The sequence below is a fragment of the Doryrhamphus excisus genome, chromosome 10 (genome assembly GCF_030265055.1).
Source record: "Doryrhamphus excisus isolate RoL2022-K1 chromosome 10, RoL_Dexc_1.0, whole genome shotgun sequence".
In the NCBI taxonomy this organism is placed as follows: Eukaryota; Metazoa; Chordata; class Actinopteri; order Syngnathiformes; family Syngnathidae; genus Doryrhamphus; species Doryrhamphus excisus.
The window spans coordinates 4,166,020-4,192,754 of record NC_080475.1 but is presented as its reverse complement, the minus strand read 5'-3'; the positions used below and the strand labels follow the sequence as shown (position 1 = coordinate 4,192,754).

The 26,735-nt window shown below is 38.9% G+C and overlaps 1 protein-coding gene across 7 annotated transcripts in view; it reads right to left on the bottom strand.

Moving 5' to 3' along the window:
- Positions 1–26,735, bottom strand: part of nbeal2 (neurobeachin-like 2) — a 56,214-nt gene that overhangs the window by 6,612 nt on the left and 22,867 nt on the right. For 5 of the 7 annotated variants that reach the window (XM_058084418.1, XM_058084421.1, XM_058084423.1 and 2 more), the window contains 37 exons: positions 25,626–25,724; positions 24,838–25,463; positions 24,628–24,760; positions 23,020–23,139; positions 22,618–22,945; positions 22,477–22,559; positions 22,309–22,401; positions 21,128–21,299; positions 20,137–20,270; positions 18,846–19,005; positions 18,595–18,697; positions 18,371–18,521; positions 18,125–18,280; positions 17,891–18,050; positions 16,393–16,481; positions 15,580–16,272; positions 15,327–15,511; positions 14,025–14,181; positions 12,942–13,085; positions 11,430–11,753; positions 9,962–10,111; positions 9,733–9,890; positions 8,130–8,254; positions 7,943–8,060; positions 7,712–7,869; positions 5,901–6,034; positions 5,713–5,820; positions 5,544–5,639; positions 5,321–5,445; positions 4,158–4,298; positions 3,961–4,091; positions 3,769–3,878; positions 2,331–2,448; positions 2,148–2,245; positions 1,950–2,063; positions 1,777–1,863; positions 1,587–1,696 (listed from right to left, as the gene is read on the bottom strand). In XM_058084418.1, coding sequence (XP_057940401.1) covers positions 1,587–1,696; positions 1,777–1,863; positions 1,950–2,063; positions 2,148–2,245; positions 2,331–2,448; positions 3,769–3,878; positions 3,961–4,091; positions 4,158–4,298; positions 5,321–5,445; positions 5,544–5,639; positions 5,713–5,820; positions 5,901–6,034; positions 7,712–7,869; positions 7,943–8,060; positions 8,130–8,254; positions 9,733–9,890; positions 9,962–10,111; positions 11,430–11,753; positions 12,942–13,085; positions 14,025–14,181; positions 15,327–15,511; positions 15,580–16,272; positions 16,393–16,481; positions 17,891–18,050; positions 18,125–18,280; positions 18,371–18,521; positions 18,595–18,697; positions 18,846–19,005; positions 20,137–20,270; positions 21,128–21,299; positions 22,309–22,401; positions 22,477–22,559; positions 22,618–22,945; positions 23,020–23,139; positions 24,628–24,760; positions 24,838–25,463; positions 25,626–25,724 — 6,191 coding nt within the window. The remainder of the gene's footprint in view (positions 1–1,586; positions 1,697–1,776; positions 1,864–1,949; positions 2,064–2,147; positions 2,246–2,330; positions 2,449–3,768; positions 3,879–3,960; positions 4,092–4,157; positions 4,299–5,320; positions 5,446–5,543; positions 5,640–5,712; positions 5,821–5,900; positions 6,035–7,711; positions 7,870–7,942; positions 8,061–8,129; positions 8,255–9,732; positions 9,891–9,961; positions 10,112–11,429; positions 11,754–12,941; positions 13,086–14,024; positions 14,182–15,326; positions 15,512–15,579; positions 16,273–16,392; positions 16,482–17,890; positions 18,051–18,124; positions 18,281–18,370; positions 18,522–18,594; positions 18,698–18,845; positions 19,006–20,136; positions 20,271–21,127; positions 21,300–22,308; positions 22,402–22,476; positions 22,560–22,617; positions 22,946–23,019; positions 23,140–24,627; positions 24,761–24,837; positions 25,464–25,625; positions 25,725–26,735) is intronic. The other 2 variants (XM_058084419.1, XM_058084424.1) reach the window with 1 other exon arrangement.

Sequence of the window (26,735 nt, the reverse complement as noted above, 5' to 3'; positions counted from 1 at the left end):
TAGCTGTGAGGCCTGCGCACTAACTACTCGGCTAATTCATTCATTCATTCATTCATTTTCTACCGCTTTTTCCTCACGAGGGTCGCGGGGGGTGCTGGAGCCTATCCCAGCTGTCTTCGGGCGAGAGGCGGGGTACACCCTGGACTGGTGGCCAGCCAATCACAGGGCACATATAGACAAACAACCATTCACACTCACATTCATACCTATGGACAATTTGGAGTCGCTAATTAACCTAGCATGTTTTTGGAATGTGGGAGGAAACCGGAGTACCCGGAGAAAACCAACGCATGCACGGGGAGAATGTATGCAAACCAAGGCAAACGCTTTTAACCATAAAAAATACACTAACCGGGACGTATGCTAACTGAGGTTTCAACCATATGTATTTTGAAATGAGTTCAGAACAAAGTTTGAATCCCGCAGTGTATTAATAACATGATGTGCCCCATATTGTATGCTAACTGGAAAATGTATGCAAACCAAGGCAAACGCTTTTAACCAAAAAAAAATACACTAACCGGGACGTATGCTAACTGAGGTTTCAACCATATGTATTTTGAAATGAGTTCAGAACAAAGTTTGAATCCCGCAGTGTATTAATAACATGATGTGCCCTATATTGTATGCTAACTGGAAAATGTATGTAAACCAAGGCAAATTTTTTCCGTAAAAAACACACTAACCGGGGCGCACGCGAACTGAGGTTTCAACCATACGTATTTTGAAATGAGTTCAGAACAAAGTTTGAATCCCGCAGTGTATTAATAACATGATGTGCCCCATATTGTATGCTAACTGGAAAATGTATGCAAACCAAGGCAAATGCTTTTAACCGTAAAAAATACACTAACCGGGGCGTATGCTAACTGAGGTTTCAACCATACGTAGTTTGAATCCCGCAGTGATGCGCCCCATATTGTATGCTAACTGGAAAATGTATGCAAACCAAGGCAAACGCTTTTAACCGTAAAAATACACTAACCGGGGCGTATGCTAACTGAGGTTTCAACCATACGTAGTTTGAATCCCGCAGTGATGCGCCCCATATTGTATGCTAACTGGAAAATGTATGCAAACCAAGGCAAACGCTTTTAACCGTAAAAATACACTAACCGGGGCGTATGCTAACTGAGGTTTCAACCATACGTAGTTTGAATCCCGCAGTGATGCGCCCCATATTGTATGCTAACTGGAAAATGTATGCAAACCAAGGCAAACGCTTTTAACCGTAAAAATACACTAACCGGGGCGTATGCTAACTGAGGTTTCAACCATACGTAGTTTGAATCCCGCAGTGATGCGCCCCATATTGTATGCTAACTGGAAAATGTATGCAAACCAAGGCAAACGCTTTTAACCGTAAAAATACACTAACCGGGGCGTATTAACCAGGTTTCAACCACACACGCGCCCCATATTGTATGCTAACTGGAAAATGTATGTAAACCAAGGCAAATTTTTTCCGTAAAAAAACACACTAACCGGGGCGTATGCTAACTGAGGTTTCAACCATACGTATTTATATTGAGTGTTTTCTCTAATTTCTCTCCATTCCTGACCTGAAAACGAGTTTGTGGACTCACTTGGGATTAGTAATGGCCGGGTCTTTGGTGAAGGTGAAGTAGTTGGCGATGTTCTTGTCGTACGGCAGCCAGCTGTGTGTTCCTATCAGGCCGTTTGAGCTCACAGTCACCTGGACGAATAAAACCAGGTTTGTTTGTTTTTTACACCCTTAGCCGTGGCTAATAATGAAAGTGTCAAACACGACCGTACTAGCATATCTGAGCCATGGATGATGAAGGACCGATTTTGGTTCTTTGGTACGACCGCCTGGACCAGAGAAATACCATCGCTCACCACCTGGAGTACACAAATCATCAAAATATTGAAAAAAAATGTTCATAAAAATTTCCATAAAATGCATTTGCAGGATTATGTTATGTTACCTCCACAAACGGGCGTAGCTTATCGAGATGATCAAAGATATTGACAGGAAGTGCATCCAGACGAGATTGGCGCCTCGATGCATTTGCAGCAGACATACGAGGCGGGTGAGGCTCCTGTATGGAGATCAAAATCAAATCAGTAGAATTCTATTCATATCAATAAAAATGAGAAGGTAGAACTTCATCTGAACGTCACACCTTCAAGAGTTGGCAGGGCGTCTGACCGAAGTTGCTAATGATGCCTTCGAGTGCCTTGCGCTCCGTCTCATCAGCAATGGCATCCAGATCTACTGCACCTGTTAAAAAGACCACCATTAAGATTTAGTTTGTTTTGGTTTGTTCCTCTCAGTCATAGTTTTTGGTTTTTTTAAGGTGCCATACCTTCATAGGTGCAGTAGTAGAAGACATTGAGGGCTTTCACTGCCTCTTCACCTCGCTGCTTGTAGCCAAAGATTAGATCGATCCACTCGTGCAGATGGCATGACACGTGCTCGCTTTCCTAAAGGTACGGACAGCGTTAACATATCAAGTTATTCAATTTTATTACATTTTATTTTGATTAGATTTGTATTGTATTATATTGGATCTTATAGTATGTATTTAATTTAATTTAATTTAATTTAATTTAATTTAATTTAATTTAATTTAATTTAATTTAATTTAATTTAATTTAATTTAATTTAATTTAATTTAATTTAATTTAATTTAATTTAATTGAAAACAAAACGAAACGAAATGAAACAAAACGAAACAAAAACAAAACGAAACAAAAACAAAATGAAACAAAAACAAAACAAAACAAAATGAAACAAAAACAAAACAAAACAAAACAAAACAAAACTAAACTAAACTAAACTAAACTAAACTAAACTAAACTAAACTAAACTAAACTAAACTAAACTAAACTAAACTAAACTAAACTAAACTAAACTAAACTAAACTAAACTAAACTAAACTAAACCAAACCAAACCAAACCAAACCTAAACTTAAACTAAACTAAACAAAGTTAAACTAAACTAAACTAAGCTAAACCAAACTAAACTAAAACTAAACTAAACAAAGTTAAACTAAACAAAGTTAAACTAAACTAAAACTAAACTAAAACTAAACTAAACTAAACTAAACTAAACTAAACTAAACTAAACTAAACTAAACTAAACTAAACTAAACTAAACTAAACTAAACTAAACTAAACTAAACTAAACTAAACCAAACCAAACCAAACCAAACCAAACCAAACTAAACTAAACAAAGTTAAACTAAACTAAACCAAACCAAACCAAACCAAACCAAACCAAACTAAACTAAACTAAACTAAACTAAACTAATCTAAACTAAGTTAAACTAAACTAAACTAAACCAAAACTAAACCAAAACTAAACTAAACTAAACTAAACTAAACTAAACTAAACTAAACTAAACTAAACTAAACTAAACTAAACTAAACTAAACTAAACTAAATTTTGTTTTATTTAATTTTCTTATCTTGGATCTTATAGTAAGTTTTTTTTAATTAAAATACTACATCAATATAAAATAGTCCAAAGGGTCAATCTGCATTTTTCTCCTCTTGGCCGACAGATTCTGCCGCCTCCTCCCCGACCACGCCTACTCTGTAGCAATTGGTCAGTGTTGACTCCAAGATCCCCCCCCCCCCCCCCTTGCCAGAGCTGCATAGAAACACCCCTCAACCGGTTCCATGCAAATAGCAAATAAGAACTTTGTTGGTGAAGTGTGAAGAGCTGAGGAACCGTGACTGAAGTCCAGTAGATCTTTAGCTTCCGGGAAAACCAAAAACTAAAAAACATAAAACCTCACCAGAGCTTTCCTGTGCTTTCTGATGAAGTCTTCTCTCGATGAGGCCCAGCGAGGCAGCAGAACATCCTCAACAGAATCCTGGGATATTTGCAAGCATCCCAGGTCGAAGCCTACAACAACATGCAGGAGATAGTAAGATCTTCATAGAGAGGAATATTCTACTTCCTCTTTTCTCTCCTGAGAGAAACCCACCATTCATGTTCTGCAGGAATTCCGGGAAGTAGAAGAACTCCGGGATGAGCTCCTTGACGTCAGCCGGGCTCTCCATGCGAGCCTGCCAGGCTGCTGCCACCGAGTGGAACTGACGGTCAGCGCAGTCGAACCTGAAGAGAAATGGCGGTCGAGTTAATGACGACTTCATGGCGAGTTGCCGGTGATGTCGTTCCCACCTGCCGCTCTGCAGCTGGATGTGCAGCGTGGTGAACGGCTCCATGCGGATCATGTAGTGCATGACTCCTGCTGCGTTGGAGTAGTGGGTGCCGTAGTGGAATTTGTCGATGGTGCCCGTGGGGTCCTCAAAACTCTCATATCTACAATGCAGACATTAGAGTTGTTTATTTGTTTAATAAAAATAAAAATAAAAATAAAAATAAAAATAAAAATAAAAATAAAAATAAAAATAAAAATAAAAATAAAAATAAAAATAAAAATAAAAATAAAAATAAAAATAAAAATAAAAATAAAAATAAAAATAAAAATAAAAATAAAAATAAAAATAAAAATAAAAATAAACTATTAAAAAACTATTAAAAAACACTGCACCTGCAAAAATGGAAAAATCTACAATAATAAGGAGAATAAGTGTTAATTTGATGGGAATAAAATAAATGACAAATAATGTAATTTTAGTATCAAAGTTGCAATTTTTTTTAATTATTATTTGACGGAAAATGTTTGAATGTTTGAAATACAGTAAAGTCAAAATATTATAAGAATAAAGTAAAAAATAATTGCAATAAGAAAATTGACAAGGAGTGAGTTCAAACAATTAGAAAATTACAAAAAAAATGCAAAAAAGAGGGGTGGTGGTTGTTTTACAATAATAAATAATTAGCAAAATAATTATTATAATATTATAATAAATTATTAAAATATTAGGGGAAAAAGTTGTTATAGAAAAGAAATATTTTTTAAATTTAAATTATTTTTTTTATTTCAATTATTTTTTTAAATTTTAAAATATTTTAAAATTATTTTCAAACATTGTAATTTTATTATCAGAGATATCCGATATGGCTTGATATCTAAAAATCTGATATCGGTTGATATCGGCATCAGGAAATCCCTAGTTCTAAAATCATGAGAAACAAACAAAACAAGATAAAGTGGTTGTTTATGTTAATATTATAATATTATGAGAATAAAGTCAAAATATTACAAGAAGAAAATCTATCAAGATTATTTAAAAAGAAAGTTACAATATTTAAGTAGTATCCATGATTGATATGATATAAAACCCTTATATGCGCTTTGCATATTTTGTTGTAACTATTTCCAGGAAGTGTCATCTCGACACATCGGTTTCAACATCAGACACAAAAAGTCAACTTACTTCTCTTTGACAGCCTGCGCGTGGCGAGGGTTGACCACACTGACAGGTTTGGACAAGTCTCGGAAAACTGACGGGTCGTCCAGGTCCAGAACAGGGGAGGTGTAGTCGCAGAGTATCCAGGGGAACTGACCGAGAGTCCAAAGACAACATGAAGGCTTCGTTCAATCGTCCATTATCTCTTGTATGTGTGTGTGTGTGTGTGTGTGTGTGTGTGTGGTCTTACCACAGGATATTGCGATAGGTCATTGTAAGTGCGTCCAGCGATGGTGTTGAGTTGCATCAAATATTCAAAATTGGAGATTTCCCTGCAGACCCATTTCTATGCAAACATAAGAGTATCAAGTTTAGAACGATATGAGATATTTATGATATAATAGGAATAGAATTGACACCTGCGTGAGGCCTGATGCCTTCAAGAGCTCTTGTGGCGAACGAGAACCAAAGTAAAAGAGGTTGGGAGGTCGCAGCCCCAGAATCCTTGAATAGACTTTATTTCGTAACTAAAAGAGAGCAAAAATAACAAATCTGGTGTGAGCTTCTTTAATCCAAAGTTTAAAGAACAAGAAGAGCTAAACCTCACCTTCTTTTTGAAGTTGATGAAGTAGTGAGCCTGGTCGATGAAGAAGAGCTCCAGTGCAGAACGCCGAAGGTTGTAGCGACGCAAATGGACCTCTCTTAGCTGCGAGAGAGGTCTCTTGAAGTCGAAGCCAATTCCTGCAGGGAAGAAAAAAAAAAAAACTAAATAAAACTAAAAAAAAAAAAAAACTAAATAAATGACAGGATGCAAGTGCCGCTTTGATATTTTGAAATGCTAAGATGTTATATATATTTCAAGAAAAAATGTAGAATTTTTTGAGAATTTTTTTAGATTTTTTTTTTAATTTAGTATTTTTTCCAGTCATATTTTGACTTTATTCTCATAATATTATAACTTTTTTGACCATCTAATTTTCCAGAAAATACATCTTTATCTTGTTTTGTGTGATTCTCATAATATTACAACATTTTAAAATATTTTTTAACAAACAATATTATATTAAGTTTCTTGTTTTTTTTCTCTTAATATTTTGACTTTATTCTTGTAAAATTACAGCCCTATTTTCACTGTTTTAAAAACATTTTTTATTGTTGTAAATTTACTTTATTCATATAATATTTTGACTCAATTTTTTGTAAGATTTGCACCGTAATTTTCCAAAAATTGCAACTACATTATTTGTCCTCATAATACTGCATTGTGTTATTTTCATAAAATTACCACTTGTTATATGTACTCCAATATGCTCCAATATTATATAATAATATCTAATATTATCACTTTTTCGGCCATCTAATTGTCCATAAAATACAACTTTATCTTGTTTTGTGTGATTCTCATAATATTATAACATTTGAAAATAATTATTAACAAACAAAAGTACTGTTTTCCTTTAGAATATTACAAGCTTCTCGTAAAATTGTAATTTTTTTCTCTTGATATTTTGACTTTATTCTTGTAAAATTACAGTCCTATTTTCACTGTTTTAAAAAAAATATTGTTGTGAATTTACTTATTTGTTTGACTTTATTCCTATAATATTTTGACTTGATTTTTGGTAACATTTGTACCATAATTTAAAAAAAATTGCAACTTTGATACTAAAACAACATTATTTGTCCTTTGTATTTATTAAATTACCACATGTTCTTGTTATATGTACTCCATTATGCTCCAATATTATATAATAATATCTAATATTATAACTTTTTCACCCATCTAATTGTCCAAACATACTACTTTATCTTGTTTTGTGTGATTCTCATAATATTATAACATTCAAAAATAATTTTTAACAAACAAAATGACTGTTTTACTTTACAATATATTAAGTTCGTCATAAAATTTAATTTTTATTTATATTTTGACTTTATTCTTGTAAAATTACAGCCCTATTTTCACTGTTTTAAAAACATTTTACTGTTGTAAATTTACTTATTTTTTTACTTTATTTATATAATATTTGGACTTGATTTTTTTTTTTAAATAATATATAATATTATAACTTTTTTGCTAATTTTTTTTGCTAATTTTCCAAAAAATACTACTTTATCTTGTTTCGTGTGATTCCCATAATATTACAACTAATATTTAACAAACAAAATGACTGTTTTCCTTTACAATATTATATTAGGTTTCTCGTAAAAAAAAATTTCTCTAAATATTTTGACTTTATTCTTGTAAAATTACAGCCATATTTTCACTGTTGTAAATGTACTTATTTTTTACTTTATTCATATAATATTTTGACTCGATTTTTTTGTAACATTTGTACTGTAATTTTCAAAAAATTGCAACTTTGATACTAAAATGATATTATTTGTCCTCATAATACTGCATTGTGTTATTTTCACCTTCTTCGGTTTCCTCTTTCTCAATGCTGCCGTCGTAGAAGTAAAGGTGATGCGTGGTGACCTCCAGGCGACCCGGGACCACGGCCACGATGGTGATGAGTTCACAGTCTTCGGACAAAATCAGCTTCTCTTTCTGGTTCTCATCTTCTGCCTCCGCTCTAAAAGGTAGAGTCATAATTTCATAATTAGATGTTTAAATGACATTTATGTCGTTGCAGTCGACATCCTCACTTGTTGTCTAAAAAGACGAGATCCTCTTCGCCTAACTGGTCGTCCTCCATGTCGCTTACTTTGGCTTCTTTAGCGACAGCTAAAGGGAGAGGCTCGGAGCTACGTGGACTGTCCACTCCTGGAGAAATTATGACATTATTTTTTATTTTTCATTAAAAAAAAAATAATAATGAGGTGATGCACGCACCCATGTTGTCCCTCTGGGCACTGGCCTCAGTGTGAGGGTCGTAGTGGTGATTCGGGACAAGTTTGAGGCGCATTTTTGAATACGTCTCGGCGCTGGACAGGATCCACTTGACCTCAGGTTGGATTCTAGACATACATATGAACATAAACATGAGGTCTTTCTTTGTATGTAATGTCATTCCGGTGGAAAATGTTTTTAATTTCAAACTTTTGAGTGTTAAGTTGTTGTGTGATGAGTTTAGTGTTCTTAGTAAAGTGTTCTTAGTTCGATGACACATTGAGACTGATTTATTCCTTCCTTCCTTCCTTCCTTCCTTCCTTCCTTCCTTCCTTCCTTCCTTCCTTCCTTCCTTCCTTCCTTCCTTCCTTCCTTCCTTCCTTCCTTCCTTCCTTCCTTCCTTCCTTCCTTCAAACGTGTACCAATACGACTTTAAAATTTATTACAAAAATAGTCGTCCCATAGTGCATTTTCATTTGATGGATGGCGAGGCAATGTTGTCTTTTTGTTGTTAAGTTGCTGTGTGATGAGTTAAGTGTTCTTAGTTCGATGACGCATCAAGACTGATTCATTTATTTGTTCCTACCTTCCTTCCTTCCTTCCTCCTTCAGACACAATACACTATGGGAAAACCTTCTTAATTTCAAACTCATTTGTCAGGTATACCTTTTGAGTGTTAAGTTGCTGTGTGATGAGTTAAGTGTTCTTAGTTTGATGACGCATCAAGACTGATTCATTTATTTGTTCCTTCCTTCCTTCCTTCCTTCCTTCCTTCCTTCCTTCCTTCCTTCCTCCTTCAGACACAATACATTATGGGAAAACCTTCTTAATTTCAAACTCATTTGTCAGGTATACCTTTTGAGTGTTAAGTTGCTGTGTGATGAGTTAAGTGTTCTTAGTTAGATGACGCATCAAGACTGATTTATTTATTTGTTCGATCCTTCCTTCCTTCCTTCCTTCCTTCCTTCCTTCCTTCCTTCCTTCCTTCCTTCCTTCCTTCCTTCCTTCCTTCCTTCCTTCCTTCCTTCCTTCCTTCCTTCCTTCCTTCCTTCCTTCCTTCCTTCCTTCCTTCCTTCGTTTGTTTAATGACCTCCTGCAATTTTGAATGAGCTGACAAGCTTGTTGTAAGTGCACTGCGAGGTTGCGATTGGCTCCTACTAAAGAACGAGAGATCGTTTCCTCACTAATTCGCCAGCAGCACAGTATTCAAACAATTAGGAGTAGTTCTGAAGTAATTAGAAGTAATTAGATTAGAATGCACCACTGTATGGTATGCATGGTTCAAAGTATAAGAAAAAAGTAATGGCTTATTCACAGGAATTTGATCATTAAATATAAATATATTGCTTGTAATCATTGAAATTGGCATACATATTAAACAAGAAACTGATTTATGTCATTATTGTAGTGTTATTGTTATTTTAGTGTTGTTGATGACTTGAGTTTAAAAAAAGAAAAGAAAAAGTGAGTGAGCGAGCTGGACCTCACTTTGAGGCATAAACACATTCCGGAGGGCAAGTGGCAAAGCACACTTTTAGAAGGAATGTAAAGCATGTTTGGGCAAAGCGAATAAAAATAACACTGGCGTAAATTGGAAGAGGCCTACTTGTTGGCCCAAGGCGCTCTCTCGCTGGTCAAAAGCCTCCGTAGAGCTTTCCAGTGCTGCCACACCACCCCCTGCTGGCCGGAGCTCTGCTTCTGCCAACTGATGTAGCGGCCGTTCTCGCTGCGGACGCGCTTCAGGTAGGGGTCGACGATCATTTCCTGTGATGGTACGCAGCAGCGGTAGGTGAGTGGAGAGAACAATGAGATACCTGCATGTGATATATAGACACCTGGAACTTTGCTTTGCTGTCCGATCTGTCTTTGTCCCGTTTGAAGGCCGTACTCATGAGGTCGTCGAAGCAGGAATTCCAGAAATTGGACATGATGTCGTGGCTCCGGCCAAATGTGTCCAGCTCGTACTGCTCCATTGTGGGTTGAACCTGCACATTTGGACACAATTCCATCATTCATTCCACAAACCAATTAAGTTTTGACTGACAGGTTGTCAGAGAGGTATCAATTAAGCAATATGTTTGTTATTGTGTGCAACTAGCCTGTATTAATGAATAAACTGCAAAGTTCCATATTGTTTTCATAGCAGTTGCTGGCCCGCCACAAGTACATTTGGACCGCCACAGATAGTTCTCTATTGCATTCTATTCTTTCATCCATTAATTCATTTTCTACCGCTTATCCTCACGTGGGTCGTCAGGGGTGCTGGAGCCTATCTACACAGAGATGGCCGAGGGTGGAATCGAACTTGGGTCTCCTAGCTGTGAGACTTGTGCACTAACCACTCGGCCACCATGTAGCCCCAATTTTATTATATCTGGTAAAAAAATTAATTCATGAATTCATTTTCTAACGCTTATCCTCACGTGGGTCGACGGGGGTGCTGGAGCCTATCCCAGCTGTCTTCGGGTGAGAGGCGGGGTACGCCCCGGACTGGTGGCGAGCCAATCACATTGCACATATAAACAAACAACCAAAAACACATGCACGGGGAGAACATGCAAAGTCCACACAGAGATAGCCAAGACTGGAATCAAACTCGGGTCTCCTAGCTGTGAGACCTGCGCGTTAACCACTCGTCCACCGTGCAGCCCCAATGTTATTATATTCATTCATTCATTCATTCATTTTCTACCGCTTATCCTCACAAGGGTCGCGGGGGTGCTGGAGCCTATCCCAGCTGTCTTCGGGCGAGAGGCGGGGTACACCCTGGACTGGTGGCCAGCCAATCACAGGGCACATATAGACAAACAACCATTCACACTCACATTCATACCTATGGACAATTTGGAGTTGCCAATTAATTAAAAAACTCCACACAGAGATGGCCGAGGTTGGAATCAAACTCGGATCTCCTAGCTGTGAGACCTGCGCGCAAACCACTCGTCCACCGTGCAGCCCCAATGTTATTACATCTGGTTAAAAAAAATAACGAATTATATTTATTGTCAAAGGCTGTACGGTGGAGAAGTGGTTAGCGCGCAGGCCTCACAGCTGGGAGACCCGGGTTCAATTCCACCCTCGGCCATCTCTGTGTGGAGTTTGCATGTTCTCTCTGTGGATTTTCTCCGGGTACTCTGGTTTCCTCCCACATTCCAAAAACATGCTAGGTTAATTAGCGACTCCAAATTGTCCATAGGTATGAATGTGAGTGTGAATGGTTGTTTGTCTATATGTGCCCTGTGATTGGCTGAAGACAAGATAAGCGGTAGAAAATGAATGAATATATTTTCAAACCCAAAATACCTGCTGCTGGTAAAAGCCTTGCCATTCCAATGTATGGCTGTAGGACTTCAGGTCCTGGGCGAAGGTGGTGCTGCCATTGGTGATGGGCAGATTAGGGAGCAGCTTCTGAACTGTCACCGGATCTGCATGCTGGTCCAGGAGCGCACGCACGACCGGGACCAACTGGGAGAACATCTCTGCGTGCTCACTGTTGTCGCTCGGGGTCTCCTTATCCGGCCACAAGGGGGCACCGAGGCGGCCCAAAAGGAAGCACACCTCCTCCCAGCTGAGACACAAGACGGTTTGTAGAAGGCTGTGCAGCTTCACGAAGGCCATCACACACACCTAAGATGGGATGTAAAAACAAATATTACACATTGGTCACCCTTTCATGTTTTAAATAAATATTGGACTGTATATTTTGGAATGCTAAGATGTTATATATATTTCATGAAAAAATACAATTCTTTATTTTTTGTATTTTTTCCAGTCATATTTTGACTTTATTCTAATAATGTTATAAATTTTTTGCCCATCTAATTGTCCAAAAATTACAACTTTGTCTTGTTTTGTGTGATTTTCATAATATTACAACATTTGAAAATAATTTTCAACAAACATTCCTTTATTATAATATTAATTAATACAAAATAATTTAATAATTTAATTAAATTGTATTATTAATTGAATTTATAATTAATTAATTAAATAAATATTGGATTGTTAATTAAATAATGAAATAATTTAATTAATTAATTCAATAATTGTAATTAATATTACAAGTTTCTTGTAAAATTAAATTTTTTTCCAGTCATATTTTTACTTTATTCTCATAAAATTATAACTTTTTAGCCCATCTAATTGTCCAAAAATTACAGCTTTATCTTGTTTTGCGTCATTTTCATAATGTTACAACATTTGAAAATAATTTTCAACAAACATTCCTTTATTATAATATCAATTAATTAAAACAATAATTAAATAAAATTGTATTAGTAATTACATTTATTATTAATGAATTAATTAAATATTTAATGTTAATTAAATACATCAACTGGAGCAATTAATTAAATATTTAATGGTAATTAAATAATTTAATTAATTAAATAATTTTAATTAATATTACAAGTTTCTCGTAAAATTGTAATTTTTTCCAGTCATATTTTGACTTTATTCTCATAATATTATAACGTTTTTGCCCATCTAATTGTCCAGAAATTACAGCTTTATCTTGTTTTGTGTGATTGTCATGTTACAACATTTGAAAATAATTTTTTAACAAATATTCCTTTATTATAATATTAATTAATAATAAAATATATATATATATTAAATAAATAAATAAATAATTAAATGATTAAATTGTACTATTAATTAAATGTATTATTTATTAATTATTTTATTATTAATTAAATAATTTAATTAATTTAATAATTGTAATTAATATTACAAGTTTCTTGTGAAATTGCAATTTTTTCTTCCTGATATTTTGACTTTATTCTTGTAAAATTACAGCCCTATTATTTTTTTTACCTGTGAATGTTGCTGCTGGATGTAGCCGGTGATGATCCGCAGGCCGATTTGTGACATTTCCTTCAGTTCGGTGCTGGCGGGGGTGCCAGGGGTGCTGTGCCAGGCCTGCAACTTGTCCAGCAGGTTCACCACCCCCTCAAAGATCTGCACACACGGCAAAGAGGATCAACAAAGGGCTCATAATAGAAGCGTACACCTTGTTTTCACACCTTCAATACATCAACTGGAGCATAACTTGCATTGAGAAGAATGCAAGTGAAATGCAGCGACTTTGCCGCCCTCCGGGCAGACATGTTGTTATAGTCTCTGCCTGACTACAGCCACACCCGTTTGTCTGGATTACTTGACAGGTGCCTTAAATCCTAATCTAGTCATCACCCATGCCTGATTGCAGACATTTTACTTGAATGACTTCAACTGAGTGGTTAGCGCACAGACCTCACAGCTAGGAGACCAGGGTTCAATTCCACACTCGGCCATCTCTGTGTGGAGTTTGCTCCCACATTCCAAAAACATGCTAGGTTAATTAGCAACTCCAAATTGTCCATAGGTATGAATGTGAGTGTGAATGGTTGTTTGTCTATATGTGCCCTGTGATTGGCTGGCAACCAGTCCAGGGTGTACCCCGCCTCTTGCCCCGAAGACGGCTGGGATAGGCTCCAGCACCCCCGCGACTCTTGTGAGGATAAGCGGTAGAAAATGAATGAATGAATGTAATACAACCGGGCTGCATGGTGGACGAGTGGTGAGCACACAGGCCTCACAGCTAGGAGACCCGAGTTCAATTCCACCCTCGGCCATCTCTGTGTGGAGTTTGCATGTTCTCCCTTCGTGGGTTTTCTTCCGGGTACTCCGGTTTCCTAATTGGCTATTCCAAATTGTCCATATGTATGAATGTGAGTGTGAATGGTTGTTTGTCTATATGTGCCCTGTGATTGGCTGGCCACCAGTCCAGGGTGTACCCCGCCTCTCGCCCCAAGACAGCTGGAATAGGCTCCACCCCCTCCCCTCCCCGAATGAATGACTTCAACAGATACGTAGCATGAATGTGTTAGCATGTGCTAACAAAAGGAGGCTCTCTACCTTTTCACTCCACAGAGAGCGATTGTCTGTCCCCTCTGCAAAGAGGAAGTCCTGCAGGAGTCGGAGGAGTCTCACCAGGCTGGGACAGAAAGGCAGGAAGACTCCTTGTGCGTCCCTCAGATCGGACAAAGACGATTCCAGCATCATCTCCAGCAGACTGACAAATACACAGCAACATAAATTCAAATTTACTGTAAATAATGGAGCTCTACTGTGTACGGCAGGGGGTCTCAAACATGCGGCCTGCGGGCCACATTTGGCCCACAGGACACTAGTTTGAGGCCCCCGCGTTGATATGAAAGCTTAATGTTAGTGTTTGATATGGATGCTGTATGGTATCATGTACCCAGAAAAAATTATTACGTTTCATGTTAGAGGTTAAATAACTGTTAATAGTTATTCTCCCTATCCGTGTGGAAGTGGTAAGTTTTTGGCTTTTTAAGTTATAACTTGAAGGCTACCGTTTAGGTCGCTAGCTCTCTAGTTTGCGAGTTAGCATGTGTCACAAGACCCTGCAGTTGCGCAATATGTTGTAAATCAGGGGTCTCAAACATGCGGCCCGCGGGCCAAATGTGGCCCGCAGGACACTAGTTTGAGGCCCCCGCCTTGATATGAAAGTTTAATGTTAGTGCGGCCCGCGCAAGTTTGATATGGATGCTGTATGGTATCATGTACCCAGAAAAAATTATTACGTTTGATTAATGTTCATGTTAAAGGTTAAATAACTGTTAATAGTTATCCTCCCTATCCGTGTGGAAGTGGTAAGTTTTTGGCTTTTTAAGTTTAAAGGAAATAACTCGGAGGCTACCGTTTAGGTCGCTAGCTCTCTAGTTTGCGAGTTAGCATGCGTCTCAAGACCCTGCAGTTGCGCAATATGTTGTAAATAAAAAGAGTATAAATGTGACTATAGTCGTGTTTTGTCATGTCTACAGGGCTCTAATAATGCTTTGTTTATTTTAATCTGAAAAAAAATAATTTGTCTACCCACCAACTATATGTGGTTTCTTAATTTTTTATTATTTGCTGTTTTGTTATTATTATTATTATATTTATTTATTACTGATTGATTGATTTTCTTTATTATTGATTTGTTTATTTATTTTTCATCTTATTTTGTGTAGAAAAATAAAAATTAATTCTTGTAGAAAATCAAAACCAAAGCAAAATTTATTAATTTTTCTGTTTTTAATAAATGCGTTTTTTTTTTTTTTTTGGAAAACCTGATGCGGTCAGACCCTAGCTCCAGTGGCCCCCAGCTAAATTGAGTTTGAGACCCCTGGTTGTACGGTGATGGAATCTGACCTGCGTTTGATGTCATCAGGCGCACGGACCAGTTGGCAGGAGGAACCCAGTTTAGTGAGAACAGAAAAAACCTGCCCCCTCTCTCTCCAGACCACATCTTCAGGCCCGTCCGCCCCGCTTCCACTCCAAAGCACGGAGAAGATGATGTTGGTGAGGAGGTTGCACAGCTCCTCTTCTGGCGTCTGCTGTAATGTCAACAACACTCAGACACAGGAAACACAACAAAGTCCAAGATGTGAACGTAAATCCAAACCTGCGGGTTGGACGTGTTGGAGATGGTGTCTGCCGTCGGAGGATCTGTACCGTAACTGGAGTGGTCCAGAACGTTGGAGAGACTGGAGCTCTTTCTCGGTCTTAGTGCCGGGAATGGCTTGCAGTGCTCCAAAGGTGAAGGCGTGGTTGGCGTGTTCTCCCCCATGCTGCACAATTCCAAGTCAAAAGGCGACGTTCCAAACGGGGAGAGCGGATGATAATCCCTGCCTTCGTCGTCGGGGCGAGGCAAAGCCAGATCGACCACATTGACGGAACTGGAGAGGGAGGACGTGTGACTCTCCTGGTCCGCCGAATCAAACGACTTGAATTGGATTGAACCCGGAAAGTTCTTCATCTGGTTTTCGACTCCAATAGGCGGCGATTGGGATAAATCTGAGAACCCCTCGGAGATATCCCGTTGACGGGAGTCCTCTTCATCGTCATCGTCATCCTCCTCCTCCTGAGAGGTGCCGTACCCCAGGAAGATGTCCGCCTGGGCATCCTCGATGATGAGATTCTGCTCTCGACGCAACGGAGGCCGGAAACTGGGATCGATGGATTTGGATTCCGCAATGCTAGCAGCGTAGGATTCGTACGACTCTTTGACGTAGAGCTTAGTGAGGATATCCTGCCATGCGGGCTGTTTGGCGAGCTGCTTCACGTAGTCCTCACTGGAGTAGATGAGGTGGAAGAGCTGCAGTAGAACATGAGGAAATGATGTTTTATTGATGTTCTTACTACCCTATTAACCACAGTGGAATGAGATGGATTCATTTGTATGTTTGGAATTTTTTTTTTTAATGGGAAAACCGACCTTGCGACAGACGTCCAAGCGGACAGTGAGGTCAGCGCGGTGGGACAGACACACCACAGCCAGGAGGTCTCTGAAGTTCGGACTCGGATCTGGAAGAAGGTAGCAAATAAGAACTAGCATCTGGAAAGCTTTCAAGTATGCTTCTGTGTTATTGTGTTACTGTAATACTGCACGGTGGACGAGTGGTTAGCATGTTGGAACATGCAAACTCCACACAGACATGGCCGAGAGTGGAATTGAACTCGGGTCTCCTAGCTGTGAGGCCTGTGTGCTAACCACTTGGTTGTATTACATTCATTCATTTTCTACCGCTTATCCTCACGAGGGTTGCGGGGGTGCTGGAGCCTATCCCAGTTCCCAGTTACTGTAATACTGCACGGTGGATGAGTGGTTAGCACGCAGGCCTCACAGCTAGGAGAACATGTAAACTCCACACAGACATGGCCGAGGGTGGAATTGAACTCAGGTCTCCTAGCTGTGAGGTCTGTGTGCTAACCACTTGGTTGTATTACATTCATTCATTTTCTACCGCTTATCCTCACAAGGGTCGCGGGGGTGCTGGAGCCTATCCCAGTTCCCAGTTAATGTAATACTGCACGGTGGGCGAGTGGTTAACACGCAGGCCTCACAGCTAGGAGACCCGAGTTCAATTCCACCCTCGGCCATGTCTGTGTGGAAAATATTACCTAAAATTACAGAATTTTAGGTAACTTTAAGGCTGCACGGTGGTCCTAGTGGTGGAGACCCGGGTTCGATTCCCCGCTTGGGCATCTCTGTGTGGAGTTTGGTTGCTTTGGTTTTCTCCGGGTACTCCGGTTTCCTCCCACATTCCAAAAACATGCTAGGTTAATTAGCGACTCCAAATTGTCCATAGGTATGAATGTGAGTGTGAATGGTTGTTTGTCTATATGTGCCCTGTGATTGGTTGCATGGCCACCAGTCCAGGGTGTACCCCGCCTCTCTCGCATGAAGACAGCTGGGATAGGCTCCAGCACCCCCGCGACTCTTGTGAGGATAAGCGGTAGAAAATGAATGAATGTAATACAACAGGTGGTCTAGTGGTTAGCACACAGGCCTCACAGCTAGGAGACCCGAGTTAAATTCCACCCTCGGCCATCTCTGTGTGGAGTTAGCATTTTCTCCGGGTACTCCGGTTTCCTCCCACATTCCAAAAACATGCTAGGTTAATTAGCGACTCCAAATTGTCCATAGGTATGAATGTGAGTGTGAATGGTTGTTTGTCTGTATGTGCCCTGTGATTGGCTGACTCATGCCGACATAATCCAAAATAGCCTTCACATTTACGGTACTTAATACTTTTACCCCAAACATAAGAAGAACCTAAGACGCACGTTTTGGGGATGTAGGAGGAAACCGAAGTCAGGAACAGGAAGAACATGCAAACAGTCACACACAGAAGGAGATTCAAACCCGCAATTTCCACATCTTACCTTTAAAAGCTTTAACCTTTATAAACGCCTCACTTTGTTTCAATTACCTGTAGCGAGGACCTGCTCGTACAGACATCGCACCGTTGTCATGGTTACGGGAATGTCTTCAAGGAAAAACACCAATCCGAGATAGCCAAAGTCCTTAAGTTTGATGCGTTGCTTGTTGCGTTCGGATACACGCTCGCTTTTGAGGATTTTATATAAAACCTGCAGAGTGGAACGTTGTCATGATGGCTGACATTTTTGATGGAGATACGTGGAGATAAACGAAACACTCTCACCCTGAACACTCTCTCTCGGGCTCGATCTCCGAAGCTCGTGTTGAGCAGTAGACTATAAAACTGCTCCACTCCCCAATCCAGCAGCACGGCCTGAACCTGCTCACGAGGAGGGCTGCTCCGCAACAGCTCGTACAGCACGTCCAGGGCCTTCACCACCTGGAGGAGCAAATTACAGCAGCACCTCCACTTAAGGAACCATGCTAACATGGCGGTGCACACACAGTATCTACGTAAAACGATCAGCACCTGCTCTTCCTCTCCTGCACAAAGCATGTAAGCGAGGACGCTGTGAAGCTCCTCAGGTGTTGGAGACTTGAGGAAGTCTTTGAGGAGCTCAAACAGAGACGTCTGTATGTTCTGCTTGTCATCCGAGAGAGAGCCGCCATCTTTTTCTACACTGCAAACACCAACGTTAAAAAAAAAAAAAACTTTATTTGTCATTCTCCATCGTCCATATGAAAGAGTAGTACCTGTAGTACGTGCGAATGGTGTCCAGTATGTACTGGACTCCATACTTCCTTTTTAAACGCTGCTTTCCTTTGTGTATCACCGTGGAGATGTATCGCACATGAGCTTTGGAGAAGAAAATAACGTTTTTTATTTTTCTTCAAAAAGGTGCAACAAATATGTGAATTTACATTTGAAAGCAACACTTAAACCTTTTCAATGGAATATAAAGGTTGCACTGATCAATAACAAAAAGACCGCTTATGTCTCATACCCTGACAAACAGCAGCATGGCTTTTGGTCCAGATCCGGAAATCAAACAGCAGGTGCTGGTAGAGCTGCTGCAGAAGCGGACTGTTTCCCTCGTTGCAAACCTGCTCCAGTAACAGCTGACATGCGATCAACACATTCATGTCCATCATGCTGCCGGGAACCTGCACAGAGAAGGAGTCGTCACGTGTGCATCGTTTTTGTCATTCATGCTATATTTAATAATGGTAATGGTTTGATTTCATTTGAACATGCATCAGATTACAATTGAACGCATCACATAATCAGTTCACAGTTCCACATGTCCAAAAGGAGTAGGAAGAAGCAAAGCTTATTAAATCCTACCCCTCCATCTGGTACTTTTACAATCAGTAACTGTTACATTTGTTCACTTCCTGCTTTCCTAATATAGTTTAAGTTTTTTTTTCTTTCTTTTTTTTCCTTTTGATTTTTCTTGTCACGTACCGAAGTATGAGGTGATATTTAATTTAATTTAATTTAAATTTTTTCATGAAAAAACATTTTAGTATTTTTTTTTATTTTTAGTAATTATAATAAAAAATTATAATAAAAACATGTTAGTAATTTTTTTATTCATATATTTATTTTTGTCCCGTACCGAAGTACGAGGTGATATTTTATTTAATTTAATTTATATTTTTTCATAAAAAAACATTTTAGTATTTTATTTTTTGTAATTATAATAAAAAATTATAATAAAAACATCTTAGTATTTTTTTTTATTTATATATTTATTTTTGTCCCATACCGAAGTACAAGGTGAAATTTAATTAAATTTAATTAAATTTAATTAAATTTAATTAAATTTAATTAAATTTAATTAAATTTAATTAAATTTAATTAAATTTAATTTAATTTAATTAAATTTAATTTAATTTAATTTATATTTTTCATTAAAAACATTTTAGTATTTTTTTATTTTTAGTAATTATAATAAAAAATTATAATAAAAACATGTTAGTATTTTCTTTTTATTTAATTATTTATTTTTGTCCCGTACGGAAGTACGAGGTGATATGACCATCCAATGACATAATGTGTACCATAGTAAGTGTCAATATAGTGATATATATAGCACATCATGACTGGTTCAAGACTCTTCATCCTTGTATTTAGCAAACATCAACTGCTTGTATTGTTTCTTGAATTCGCTCATCGTTGTGCATATCCTCAGCATTACACATGAAAATTGACAAATCTGTAAAATCAAATCTATTATTATCACACAGCAGAACTCCGATGGCAAATATTCACTCAAAAGTCACAGTTCTTACTTTACACAACATGGCTCCGATGATGCTGGGCCCGTGGCACTGCAGCAGAGCTTCCTGATTGACAGGGTGACGGCGGATCATGTTCTTCAGCATCAGGAGGTAGGCGGCGATGCTGTTCCTCTCCAGTCTTGATTCTGAAGCCATAAAACAACAAAGATGAATTTACTGACTGTCACAATGCATGACAATGCACAATTTGGAGTCGCTAATTAACCTAGCATGTTTTTGGAATGTGGGAAGAAACCGGAGTACCCGGAAGAAAACCCACGCATGCACGAGGGTGGAATTGAACTCGGGTCTCCTAGCTGTGAGGTCTGCGTGCTAACCACTCGACCTCCGTGCAGCAACTTGCATTATTATTGTAACATATTTTGTTTATTTTGTTTGCACAGTTAGATAAAATGACCATGAAAGGTAAACAGTGCTCTTATTTTGAAGGACGGAAGTGTGTGTGTTTATGGTTAAGCTGTGCCGGATGCAAGAATAAACATGCTTGTCCTCTTTTTTTTCCCACTCAGACCTTGCATCACATTAGCAGGCATTGTAAAACGCTAATATTAAAATATTAGAAAGTGTGTGTGGACTTCCCAGCATGCCTTGCAGTTTATTAATTATTCTAAAATGTGTTGTTTTGCATGACTATTGACTTGTCTATTTCCAAATGTGTTATTTTTTTTGTTCTTCCTGTTGGTTTGTGATGTGAGAATAAGAGAGTAAATACCAAGATTATAAAGCTTATTGCATGTGAGTGTGAATGGTTGTTTGTCTATATATGCCCTGTGATTGGCTGGCGACCAGTCCAGGGTGTACCCCGCCTCTCCCCCGAAGACAGCTGGGATAGGCTCCAGCACCCCCCGCGACCCTCGTGAGGAAAAAGCGGTAGAAAATGAATGAATGAATGAATAAAGCTTATTGCATATAAAGAACACGTCCTTGAAATGACCTCTGACTACTTGTGCAGCAGGTGAGTCTCCGTCATGTAAAAGCTGACCTGAAGACTGGTTGAGCGGCAACAACATGGCGGCCGGGCCTCGCGAGGACGTCAGCTCAGGTCCGAGCAGGTCTGAAATCTCCTGACTGCTGTTGTAAGCCTGCTCGGCCTCGCAGACTTGCTCAAGGAGGGGCAGCAGAACCCCGATGCCCCCCACCACATTGATGACATCCTGCAGAAGAAAACATAATCCATTTATAATCATGAATATCGACTTGTAGTACAGTAAACCTCGGATATATCGGATTCAATTGTTCCCACTGGTTTTGTCCGATATAAGCGAAATCCGTTATATGCGTATACCGGAAAATGTCCGTTTTACGCATATATCGGATTTATATCCGGTATATGGGTAAATCGGATTTTATCCGTTATAAAAAGGCACTTCCTTGACTATGTTTCCAATGTACCTGGACGCGCAGGCAACGCTGCAAACGCTGCAAATGACGTCGTATAGCGGCCTGTCACGATTCGGCGAATCGGAGCGCCACGATGCGGCCATCCGATATATGCGAGGGAAATTTAATGGAAATGCATTGGAACGGGACTGGAGATTTTGTCCAAAATAGGTGAAATCCGTTATAAAAAATCCGATATTCATTCATTTTCTACCGCTTTTCCTCACGAGGGGTGCTGGAGCCTATCCCAGCTGTCTTTGGGCGTAAGGCGGGGTACACCCTAGACTGGTCGCCAGCCAATCACAGGGCACATATAGACAAACAACCATTCACACTCACATTCATACCTATGGACAATTTGGAGTCGCTAATTAACCTAGCATGTTTTTGGAATGTGGGAGGAAACCGGAATACCCGGAGAAAACCCACGCATGCACGGGGAGAACATGCAAACTCCACACAGAGATGCCCGAGGGTGGAATTGAACCCTGGTCTCCTAGCTGTGAGGTCTGTGCGCTAACCCCTAGACCACCGTGCCGCCCCCATCCGATATATGCGAGGGAAATTTAATGGAAATGCATTGGAACGGGACTGGAGATTTTGTCCGAAATAGGCGAAATCCGTTATATAAAAAATCCGATACATGCAATGAATTTTTATTGGAAATGCATTACAGAAAAATCGGTTCTTTTTTTATCTGTCCGTTGTGAGCGAATTTCCGATATATCCGAGTCTGATATATCCGAGGTTTACTGTATATTTATGCGACTTTGTTCAGCCAACCTTAATGTCCCAGTTGACGACTCTGTGTCCCGTTAGCCTGCCGTCGTATTGATGATTTGGAGACAGATCCTGACATATTTGGCTCTTGAATGCCTGAATCGCACACATAACATTAAGCGGCATATAATAAATAGCTTTAATAGTACTAATACTTTTCCATTAGGTTACCTGAGGAGTGTAGTAGAGCAAAAGCTTGCCATTAAGATCCGACATTTCTCCATCCGCTTTGAATAAGGAAACATAATTGGGACCTGAAATGGAGACCAGAAGTCGAAAATCCGTTTCGCTTCAATGGAGAACGTGGCTTACCTGCAGCGTATAGCGCTCTGGTTTGGGCCTGCTGCAGAGACTCATGGCAGATAAAAGCAGCACCCAGGAGGCCGTCCAGAGAACTCGGCGTTCCCCATACGGTGTCCTGCAGTCCGGCTGGGATGGTGCGCACAGGGGGGTCACTTAAAGAGCCCCAGGGTCCTCTTGTGGAGGCTGGGAAGGACTGGGAGCGGAGGAGGGAAGGGCCGTGAGCGGGAAAGGTAAATTCAGGGGATTGTCCGGAGGATACAGATGTAGGTAGATTAGGTGAGGTGGTCGTGGTGGTGGTGCGGTTGCCCGCAGAGCCGATGCAGCAGGACGTAAACGGCTACAAAAAATATGAAAAAGATGATTTAGGATGAGTAATTAAAACAAAAGTCAGGAAAAATAAATTTCTGCTACCTCACTCAAGGATGGAAATCGAAGCTGTGCGGTTTTATACAGCTCTCCATCAATGAAGACGTTGACCAGGTTCTGACCAAAAGGACGACGGCCTTGAATGTGGACTACGGCCACTGAATGCTGCAAATATAATAATATAAAAAAACAATAATTTATCAGTTTTTTACATATACAGTACATTGTAACTCTCCAGTGGTGTGCAGTCAGGGCCAGCAAACATGTACCTGCTGGCCTAACCATCACTACCAGAGGTACTGACATCAATTCTAGCATTGTTCTATGAAATAGTATTCATGAATTTACTTTATTATTGTTATTTAGTGGCACTGCTTCCAGAATAAGAAGTACCGTTCCACGTCACTTACACTTAGCAACACTTTTTTTTTTTTTAAGCTAGTCAGACTTCAGAGTCGCCTCTCAGGGCCAGCTAGTCACCCCACAGTGACATCAGCATATTAGATGTCTGAAACCTTATTTAGCGAGACAGTCTATTTCCGCTCGTTACATTTGGCTGAGCATCAAAATTTACCGACACCGGTAGAAATGAGTCAATAACTTAAAGTTATTCTTAGCAATCTAAGATAGATTTTTACCATATTTGTTACCATAAACTGGCTCTAGTACCTATTCTTTTTTTTCTTTAAAAAAAAAATAAAAATAAAAATAAAAAACATAAAATATTTTTTTTTAAATAAAAAAATATACAATTTTATAAAATAAAATAAAATAAAAAAAAACTACTATGGTACCCATTATGTCATTTATGTAAAAATTAAATTAAATTAAATTAAATTAAATTAAATTAAATTAAATTAAATTAAATTAAATTAAATTAAATTAAATTAAATTAAATTAAATTAAATTAAATTAAATTAAATTAAATTAAATTAAATATCACCTTGTACTTCGGTACAGGACAAAAATAAATATATAAATTTAAAAATTACTAACATGTTTTTATTATAATTTTTTATTATAATTACTAAAAATAAAAAAAATTACTAAAATGTTTTTAATGAAAAAATATAAATTAAATTAAATTAAATTAAATTAAATTAAATTAAATTAAATTAAATTAAATTAAATTAAATTAAATTAAATTAAATTAAATTAAATTAAATTAAATTAAATTAAATTAAATTACATTTCACCTCGTACTTTGGTACAGGACAAGAAAAATAAAAAACAAAATCAAATAAAAAACTTAAACTATATTAGGAAAGCAGGAAGTGAACAAATGTAACAGTTACTGACTGTAAAAGTAGTAGATGGAGGGGTAGGATTAAATCCTACTCCTTTTGGACATGTGGAACTGTGAACTGATTATGTGATGCATTCAATTGTAATCTGATGCATGTTCAAATGAAATTAAACCATTACCATTACTATTACCAAAAATAATTACTGGGAAACATCAACAGCACCCCTGCTGGTTCCAGGAAGCAGTGCACTCTATATTCAGTTAGGTGATTAATCAACATTTAAGGGATGACTCTGCCTATCGCTACTGAATGTCAAACATCCCGCCGAGCCGGTCTGGGAAAAAATGATGTGTGATATTTTCCTTGTGTTTATATTTGGGACAGGCGGAATTCTTGCCGCACTCACCCAGCGTGAGTCAGCTAGTGGGAGTTCTGGCAGCGCGACAGCCATGTAATCCTTCTTAGTGCAAACAGCCACGACCAGCACACCCTCCATTGTGAAGAAGGCTTCCAGGCCAGTTCCGCTAGCTGTGAAGAAACTTCATGGAAGACAGGAGCTTTAAAAAAAAAAATGAAAACACACAACAACAGAAAACAGGCCACACCCTTCTTGTACCTGTAGAGCTGCTTCCTGCGAGGTCCTTTTCCCATGTCGTGTTGGCTCGCTGTGGCAGAATTAGTGGGGGTTTTGTCCTCAGCCTGATAAGAAGGGAACTCCATATTGAGGCAGAGCCAAGCGTGGAAGGCGAAGCCGCTGCCGGGCCATCGCTGCACCGTTGGCACCATGATACCCGCCATGGGGGGTGATAGATCAAAGTACTGCAACGCGCCGTCACGACCTTCTCGTGCCGCCATCGCCGACAGCACTTGGATGATACGAGTGCAGAAGGGATGCACGCAGTTCTGGTCCACTCTGAGCAACCTGATGAGGCTTTTTAGTTCCTCGGGCCTCACGCACAGCGAACCCAAATCCTGCAGGAGACCCAGCAGTGCGTCTGCACACTGCCTGTCCAAGTCCTGCGGCTGCGAAAGAACTTGTAATAAAGCGCCGACCATGCCCGCTTCCACCGCCACGGTCCGACAAGACAGCGATCCCCCGCATACGGTGGCTAGCCACTGCGCCACCAGCAGCTGAAGCTCCCTCTGGCCGTGGAGCTCAGGGAGCCATTGCAGGAGCAGCAGGAGGGGTTGATCGTTGCTGATGCCTAAGTGGTATGCGTGGGCGTACTCGCCCTCCACTGCCTGGAGGGGAACAAACACAGAGGTGGCTTATAATGAGAATTAGATGTCCAATGTAGTATTGGTGCCATTTAAAAATGTCATGTGTGTGTGTGTGTGTGTGTGTGTGGGATAGATTCCTCTCAATGGGCTTTGAGCAGATAATGAGAAGAAAATGCTTTTCACCATGTTCATCAGCTCCTGGAGCAGCCTTTTCGTGGGGTGACCTTGACTCTTGAGCACGTCAAAGAGCTGGGAGTAGCCGATCCTCTCCTTGAAAGTCTCCTGGGGAGCCCAGACAGAAATAGTAAAGTCGAAAGCTGCTTCATGGAGGACGCAACATTGGCACACTTTGAATACCAGGAGGTGAAATACGAGGCAAGCTTCCATCTTGTATTTGCCCCTTCTCATTTAGCTATTGGTGTAATGTGCTTGAGTCTACATTACGGTATACTATTAACACACGGTGTCTGATAACATATCATAATGGGGTAATTTTTGGAATTATGGAATTATTTTTAGAATTATTTTAAGTGCAAGTGGATGACATGATGCCCTTGGCAATTATAAATACCAGAGGTGGGAGGAATCATTAATTTTCTATACTATGCTTTTCTATGCTTGTCCTCAGAAAGGTTGCAGAAGCCAAAAAGTTACCACTTCCACACTAAATAGGAGGAGAACTCATTAATTCATTCATTTTCTACCGCTTATCCTCACGAGGGTGACAGGGGTGGTGGAGCCTATCCCAGTTGTCTTCAGGCGAGAGGCGGGGTACACCCTGGACTGGTTGCCAGCCAGCCAATCACAAGGCACATATAGACAAACAACCATTCACACTCATATTCATACCTATGGACAATTTGGAGTCGCTAATTAACCTAGCATGTTTTTTTTGGAATGTGGGAGGAAACCAGAGTACTCGGAGAAAACATGCAAACTCCACACAGAGATGGCCGAGGGTAGAATTGAATATAACATATAAAACATATAAAACACAAAAAACATAAAAAACATAAAAAACATAAAAAACATAAAAAACATAAAAAACATAAAAAACATAAAAAAACATATAAAACATAAAAAACATATAAAACATAAAAAACATATAAAACATATAACATATAAAACATATAAAACATATAAAACATATAACATATAAAACATATAAAACATATAAAACATATAACATATAAAACATATAAAACATATAACATATAAAACATATAAAACATAAAAAACATATAAAACATAAAAAACATATAAAACATATAAAACATATAAAAGTCAATGTCA